This window comes from Vespula pensylvanica, chromosome 6 (assembly GCF_014466175.1).
Source record: "Vespula pensylvanica isolate Volc-1 chromosome 6, ASM1446617v1, whole genome shotgun sequence".
Classification (NCBI taxonomy): Eukaryota; Metazoa; Arthropoda; class Insecta; order Hymenoptera; family Vespidae; genus Vespula; species Vespula pensylvanica.
In genome coordinates, this window is record NC_057690.1 from 626,157 (window position 1) to 634,465 (window position 8,309).

At 35.1% G+C, this 8,309-nt stretch overlaps 2 protein-coding genes across 3 annotated transcripts in view; one reads left to right on the forward strand and one right to left on the reverse strand.

The window, feature by feature from the left end:
* Window positions 1-1,950: 1,950 nt before the first annotated feature.
* Window positions 1,951-7,622, reverse strand: LOC122630188 (fatty acyl-CoA reductase 1-like). The gene is made up of 10 exons (XM_043814408.1): window positions 7,463-7,622; window positions 7,118-7,330; window positions 6,741-6,989; window positions 6,493-6,638; window positions 6,305-6,414; window positions 5,720-5,912; window positions 5,098-5,346; window positions 4,306-4,482; window positions 4,125-4,205; window positions 1,951-2,245 (listed from the first exon to the last, which is right to left on the reverse strand). The coding sequence occupies exons 2-10, from the start codon at window positions 7,328-7,330 to the stop codon at window positions 2,134-2,136; spliced, it is 1,530 nt and encodes a 509-aa protein (XP_043670343.1). The 5' UTR covers window positions 7,463-7,622; the 3' UTR covers window positions 1,951-2,133.
* LOC122630187 (dynein axonemal intermediate chain 7 homolog) overlaps window positions 2,626-8,309 on the forward strand; it is a 12,589-nt gene continuing 6,905 nt past the window's right edge. For both annotated transcript variants that reach the window (XM_043814407.1, XM_043814406.1), the window contains exon 1: window positions 2,626-2,836. The gene's annotated coding sequence lies outside the window, so the exon portion shown is untranslated. The remainder of the gene's footprint in view (window positions 2,837-8,309) is intronic.

Sequence of the window (8,309 nt, forward strand, 5' to 3'; positions counted from 1 at the left end):
TTCAAGATTCTTTTCGAATATCTTTCTTTTCGAATCTATGAGAAAAGTCTTTTAGAAAACTCCTTGATAATCTTGTTTAATATCGGCGGAGAAAAAGACCGAACTGTACGACCTACTGTCAGGTATTGAAATTTCGACGATCGAATATAAATATGTTTACGTCGTAATTGGAGTACGGACGTATCTATTATATAGATCCGTGTTTATACACACACATATGTACGTTCGACGACGGTACGCGCACGAGCGTGTGTCAGAGTCCATGAAAGAATCATTGATCGCAGACGATCCGTCTCGTTGATGTCTCCGACCAGTCATCGTACTCCTTCGTCACCGTTTACTGTAAAGAAAGAGAATATTCGCGAGGTATCTAAACGCTCGGCTTTCCTACGAGACACGGGAAATTAATCTTATCCGAGTTTCTAAATACTAGAAAATTGGAAAGTTTCAAAGAAGGAGGACGAAAGAAAAAGCGAGAGAAAAAAAAGAAAGAGAGAGAGAGAGAGAGAGGGATATAAGGAGGGATAAGGAAGACCGAAAGGAACGATGACAAATTCATTGTCTTTGGAAACAACAATATGTAGTATACACATGTGTACATACATATTTGTGTTATCGTGACACGACATCCTTCTTATCGCGACACTCTCGATATATTCTATATAAGAGGTTTCTTTGGATACTCGTTAACGAGGGACATCGTGCATTCGTAATCGCTTAATACGACTATTTGCAACTAGACGATAAAGTAAATACGTATTTACGGACGATAAGTAAAAACGTACGAGTTTGTTAACAATTATTTTAAATAATGAACGTCTTACGATAAGCTACTAATATTTCTTTTCTTTTTTTTTTTTTGTAAAAGAAGAAAAAGAAAAAGTACAATATTCAAAACAGAAAAACAAAACGTAAACGAAGGCATATACGTTATTTACGTACCCTTGTATATTTCTAAATCGACGAATGCTTTCCTTTTGTGTATCAAACAGATCGATGATTTTATCCACTCGTTTCTCTTACTAGGAAGCCTCGAAAGATTATTTCGAACGCGCGATTTCTTACGATCGGACTAACTTGCTCGGACTCTCGTCGTACAACGAAGATTCTAACTACTTACGTATGTAAACTTCACCGAATTGCGAAACGGGTTTTCTCGCGTTCCGATAGTATGCCAAGAAATCGTCCTCGAGTCCTCGTCGTCGAGTTTTTCCGCGAAAACATTAAATTTCATATTCATAAACCCGGCGTGCATTAAACGTCACGACTACTTCAATGCAGACATTTATCTCCTCCTACATGGCTCGATTATAACACTTGCTCCTTAGATCTTCTAACTCTTTCATTCGCTTATTCTTCTATTTTTCTTTTTTCTCATCCTTTTTTTCATTCCCGTTGATTACATCGAATCGACACGGGGATAAAACGCGCCTACGAAGAAGTCGAACAAAAAGCTAAAGAGGAGGAGCCGATCGTGGAATCGATCATTTCTCTCGAGAGATACGTTCCTTTAATCGAATCAAAATTGAATTCGTCGGAGAAACTAGAAAAGAAAAAGAAGAAAAAAAAAAGAAGAAACAAGAAAGAGAAAGAAACAGGAAAAACAAAAAATGTAAATCTAATTATATACGCATATGATTCCATTTTTTTTTTTTTTTCTTTGCCGGCCGCTCCTCCCTGCCTCACTCTTTTTTCTTTTTTCCTTTCCTGTAAATCCGATAACAGTTTAACTGCATCGAGAATAATCTCGGAATCGAAGTCGATTCTGAGAATGACGTACGAATGATAGCCGGTGTAGATATATCGGAGAGATTGGTAGCGCGATGCGATGCTGCGAACGAATGTCGCAATTTTTACGAGTGCGATTTCCTTTGTGTTTACAAAAAAAATAAAAGAAATAAAGGGATACAGTTTATGTAAGCTAAGAAGATGAGTAAGTATTAGTTAATATTTCTTCGAACTCGATTTATTTACCCAAAGAATACGGATTCAAAAAAGAACTTTTCCAATTATCTGCATGCCAAGTAGAACAAAATGTTGACTGTTTTGATTCCCATATTGTGATTCCCATATAGTAATTATAACCAATAAAACCGATGCTTTCTAAACTTTGTGGAACGTAAAGCCGTCGTCTTAGAGCGAGTACATCGTGTTCATCAAATAGTTATGCAGTCCCATTTTGACAAAGACCCACGAAAACAAGAGGAGGAAACAAGCTTTGCTTATCTTGTCGATCCACCATAATCTGAAAGAAAGAAAAAAAAAAAAAGAACAAAATGTATTTATCCATTTCCGATAGAACGAGCGAACTTTTTCTATGGTGAAAACGTAAGAACAACGAAGATTAATAAACGACGATATAACATAACGAGCAAGTACGTACATTTTATACGTAATTTTCTTCGTCCGATTAATTATAACTCGCATCTTTCTACTCGTTGGAATATCATTAACGACGTCTCGTTAAAGAATTACAATTAATTACAGCTGGAAGTAATGCGTTGCGTTACATAATCATAATAATATATGATATCGTATAGACGCCAGACGATAATATACGATAACCTTACGGCGTTATTACACTTTCACTCGATCTAGTAGATTTAATAGATTTAATAGATGGAATTTCCCAGTGTAATCGAAATCTTGTAACCGCGCTTACAAGATATAAATCGATATTACTCGTTTCGCTCCGGTTCGTAAGAAAGCCTTAGGCGAGGACGTTACGCGACCATAATCAAGGCTTAAGTCATCCAATGTCAAAGTGGATTTGCCGTTTCTCTGACTAATCGGGCCAGTATTCCGCGGTTGCAATCTTTCTAAAGTTGCTTTGCACGTGAGTAATCATAACTAACGTTCGTCTGCTTCACCGAGAACACGCGTTTCTCTCTCTCTCTCTCTCTCTCTCTCTCTCTCTCTCTCTCTCTCTCTCTCTCTCTCTCTCTCTCTCTCTTTATTTTCTATCATTTGTTCTTTCATTCGTGTTTATTCATGAACAAAGTTTACATCGTTTACCCGACGTTTGTGATGCTCGCACGTATTATCTTTGTTGAAATTATTTGTTATTCATATATTATGTAAACTCGAAACAAATTATTTATTTACTCCGTTTAATCTATGCATAATATCTATTTGGATCATTCTTTATATGAAATCTAAAATTAGGACTTTGACCGGTTAAAAATAAGTAGAAGCGCGTTAAAAGAACGAAGAAATGCATTGACGATTCGCGGTCAGTTGTTTTACTCGGGGATTTCCTACGTTTCGAACGTGACGCTCCTCGTATCTGCCTCTCTCTCTCTCTCTCTCTCTCTCTCTCTCCTTATTATCATCATCTTTGTTTATTATGCTTATTTATCGTCCGCGATCGAAGAAAGAGGAGTCGAAAGAGAACTCAGGCCTTGTCAATATTTGGATTGAGGCGAGCGTTGTTTTCATTGGTAGGAATCGTTGCGAAAAGTCAACGGAGCGTGCATATTCGTTTTCTCAATTTTCTCTCTTCTGCAATTTATTTACATATAGATACTTCTTTAGCATTATAAACAAAAAGAAAAGAAAAAAGAGTCGACGTAAAACTTTTTCAGGAAATGGAAAAATTGTCGGCGCAATAACGCCTTGTTTATCGCACGTTCGAAACTTTGAAGGTGCGACGGAACTATTCGATAATTATTCGGTATGCGTCGAAGCGACGATAGCGCGTGAACTTTAAACGCGGCAGCTATGCGACCCAGTTTTCAAAGAAGGAGAGAGAGAGAGAGAGCCAGGCGACATTGCGATCGACCAAACAGCCGGCGCGAATAAACTCGTGCACCGACTAAACTCACGATCGGACCGGATACAGTTCGGACATCTCACGACGACAGTTTCGTTCGCACCCTTCGACTTTCTTTCTTTCATCTCAATTCTCATCTCGTTGATTTTTTTTTCCTGCGACTTAATCGACTTATCGAGAACTCTCAGGCTCGTATATTCGAGAAAATTCTCTATTCGCATCTGTGATCTCTCGCGATATTCTCGAGCAACACATTGCCAACCATAGTTTCTCTCGTAAGTATATACAATATTAGGAATCAAATCGCTTTTTTTTTTCTTTTAAGTTCGTTCATTAGAAATATTCTCCTTACTTGTTTAGCGCGCGCAAGTTCTCATCGACCTTATTCATATCCTCGTTCAGCAAATACTGCTTACCTCCCCTTAAAGAAATTCTGAGGAAAGAAGAAAAGTATAACGTTATTTCTCTGTAACTCTCTCTGATTCTCTCTTATCGAGAGTTTGATTAATTTTGTTAATACTTCAAAGACCTACAGTAAGAAATCATGTATGTTGTATTCAAAGTAATTGAATCCGAAATTTCCTTTATCCACGGCGGGTATTTTCGATACTAGTGAGAACATATTGTTGTTATAGAATTTCCAATAGTTCATCATAAAGTAACACAAGGAAATGTTGGAAACGAAGACCTTCCTTTGCAGTTTCAGTACCCTATATCGACGTCAAAGTATAATGACTATTGGGCAATTTTTGTTTCCTTTTTCTTTATATAACAAACGTAGAGGAGAATCGATCATGCTCTTGATATTGAACCATGTATCTCTTTTAGCATACGATGAAAAGAACATGTACATTGACGCGAAGAAGAAATTTGGTCCGAAGAAAATTAAAGAATTATGTTATTTATAAGAAGCAAAATCGAAGAGAACGAAGGATGTAAAAATATAAATAAAATGAAGAATGTAAGATTAGCGTAGAAATAGAAAGAAAATAGAAAGAAAAACGCCTTTGGCGATTACGTATCCGAGTCACGGCTTTCGCCCTAGAAACGTCTAGTAATCGAACATTTTTGTTTTGAACTTCTCCTTGTACGAGCAAGAACGAATCGGGACTTTCCCAAAGTATTATATATATATATATATATATATATACACGTTATATATTACGAAGTTCGTTCGCATATTATCGCGATGGACCACTTTTTATGAAAAGACACATAGCTCTATCTCTTTTGTTTTTTTTGTCATGATATATTCTCCGCTTAAGAAAAAGAAAAAAAAAAAATTTTATTTAGATAAAATCTAAATACACGAACTCAACACTCACATTGGTTTATGTCCGGCAAATTTCAACATTCGATCTAAGATCAAGGCCGGCAATATTTGGAAGAGAAGGGCGTTGATGTAATAATATATATAACATGAAGTAATCGACAAATTTGGATACCATATGGCATTTTCCAATGGATTCTTTTGGTTCACTTCTAAAGACAGAGTAACGACGTCTTGTATAGAGAGCTTCTTTATGTTGTACGACGAAGCATTGTAGACCATGGGCTTTGGATTTGCCGTTACCCTACGACATGGTACACCATAATATTATAAAGAGACATTTCGAACGATTTAATCATCTAATAATGCGTTAATCGATTGAATTAAAAAAAAAAAAAAAAAAAAGAACGAATGTTTTCCTATTGCAAATTAGAAGAGATGTCTCGATGCATTAACACGCTGATTACCGATTATTTTAAAATTAACTTTATACGGTATCACTGTGTCGATTAAGTTACGTAAGTGGTAAATGAGAAAATATTCTAATTCATAGGCATATTTAAACGGTTTCAACGTCCGTCAATTTTAGTGTTTTCAATCGTTAGATCAACGATCATTTTGTTATTTATAGTATAAAACAATACTCGCGTAAAATATCGTATTGAAGAAAAACTTACGTCGTTTGTCCTCGAATGTAGGCAGATATTATGAAACATTTGATAGTGATATCGACGGGTATATAATCTAACTCTTTCTTTGGATCTGCGTAAAGTATTCTTAATAATCCTTTTCCACCACCAACCATCAAACCTCCTGGACCATTATAATTGTCTACCCATCCTGGTATTGGATCGTCCTTGGTCGTTATAACTACAAAGAAGTATCGTGTTATAATAGATAAAACATTGCAATTGACGTTTCATGTAAACATTCAAGGAACCGATTGATCGGTACTTTGAATTTATGTGCCTTCGAACTCTTCGATCGTTAAGCGATAAAATCGTGAGAACGATTGGGTATTACCCAGAAAACGAGAATCTCAAGTACTGTCTCTTACACTGTCTCTTAGATATGGAAAACTGTAACGTTATCGTGAGAAAAACCACTTTCGATTAATTTCTTTTGATTTCTCTTTCGAACGAGTATCAACGAAATAGAAATGGATGTAAAGGTGACATGGAAAATGAAATACATATATATTATTAATTATTTATTATATATATATATGTATGTATGTATATATTTAGAAAAAAAATACGTACCTATCGACGGTCTAATAATAACGCAAGGCAATTGATCAGAAAAATCATCTATCACATTTTCGGCCAACTTCTTTGAGAAGATGTATGTGTTTGGTAACGATCCTATGTATCTGCGAAAAAGTTCTCAAATTCTTTGAAAGATATTCTTCGAAGGAAAATAATATCGGATAACATTGGGGAAAACGTACTTTGCAGTTAAAATTCTCAATATATGATCGTCGACGTTTTCTGCCATGTCTATAGTTTTTCTCCAATCGATTTCTGCTGGATAAATTGTTTCATTTACGCAGGACTTATCGCAATGGGCATAGGTCGAGCTGATGTGAATGAAAGCCTTTATAAAAAAGAAAGGAAGAAAAATATTTTATTTTATTTTATTTCATTTCATTTCATTTCATCTCATTTCTATCTTTCTTTTCTTCTTCTATTAACTCACCACTAATTTTTTCATATTTTTCGCCAGTATGCAAAGGTCCCTAGTCGATCTCGTATTGGAGAAAATAGCTGTCCGTAAACTGTCGTCGAATCTAACGTTCGCAGCAACGTGAAATATTATAGATACTTTATCGATAAGTACTTGTTTCTCGATCGGATCTAATCCTAAATCTTTTTCTGTTACATTGCCATTAATAGGAATTACTTTCTTATAAGCAGAAGGATTGATTTCTCTGAGTTTATCAAAGAGCTGGAAACATATTGATTTAATATTTTAGTTTTTTAATAGTATAGATGTACGTCTAATCCTTGATCCACGAACATATATTTAATCGGTGTACATGTATAAACTTTTATATCCAATTTTCGTGCACTCACCGGGAGTGTGAACATTTTCTCAAGTCTTTCCTCGATTAACATATTCTTCTTCGGTCGCATTAATATAAATAATTCCTTTATGTCAGGACACGAACGTAAAAGTTTTTCGATCAAGACTTTTCCTAAAAAACCGGTGCCACCTGTTATAAAAACGCTCCTTCCAGCGAAAAATTCCGGTATGGTTTCGCTTTTACGTTCGTTTTGTTCCTCCATCTGAAATAAAGACGACAACGATTAGCGATGAATAAAAAATATATACATATATACACCTATATAACAAAAGATCGTCGAGCGTGAAGTATGACAAAAGCAAAAAGAAATAATGAAAAATTATCGTTTACTTACATCTTTTGAACACTCTCTCCTCTTTCTATTTTTTAATTGTTTACCCAAGTCGCGCTTACTCACTAAAATAGAATTTTTGAAAAAAGTTTGTTGCCGATCGTTCGAGTGGATTTTAAGGACTCACTTCCCCGGGAATGTAAAGAAACGACTGAGTTTCGATATTAAAGAAACACAGGAAATGATATTGAATAAGAAAGTAGCTTGATCATTCCTTCGGTTCAAGGGGCAATACGTTTCATATGTATGACAAGATAACATATACTATAATGCGTAATCTTATTACGATTAATGATAAATATTACTTAGGAAAATTTACATTATGATAGGCACACATTTGATCGATTGATTTGAAAATTTTGTAGGTTTGTGATTTTACAATTCGAGAAGAAAAAATTGGCCTATGGAGTTTCGAGAAAGTTTGATTTATTTTAAAGAAAGAGAAAAAAACTTTTGGCCCATCCTGCATATTCAATAAACCATTACCTACTGAATTTTCTCGTAACCTTATCAATATAAAAAATATTTATATACAATTAATGTATATTTATAATTTTATTTTTATCGTTACGAACTTTGTCGATTTCGTAAACATATATGTAAATGTGCGAGCGTTGGTGCGTATGACGCATGGAGAAAAGAAAAAATGAAGAGGTAATGACGATTTCATAAAAATCTTATGATTTCGTGGCAAACATCGGTCGATGATTAAACGTTTTCTTATCTCTTGTCGTTTTAAAACACTCCATTGATCGTCGCTGGTAACAGCGAACTCCGGAAAAAGAGAGAGAGAAAGAGTAACGAAAGGGTGACTTATTTCCTATAATCTTTTGTAATGTTGCTATTTGTA

Excerpts from the sequence above, each read along its gene's own strand:
- LOC122630188 (XM_043814408.1), bottom strand. The coding sequence starts at position 7,330 with ATGGAGGAACAAAACGAACGTAAAAGCGAAACCATACCGGAATTTTTC. Across the intron at positions 6,990-7,117 it reads AGAAAATGTTCACACTCCCG|CTCTTTGATAAACTCAGAGA; the intron begins GTGAGTGCACGA and ends ATATGTTTCCAG. Across the intron at positions 6,415-6,492 it reads TTGAGAATTTTAACTGCAAA|ATACATAGGATCGTTACCAA; the intron begins GTACGTTTTCCC and ends ACTTTTTCGCAG.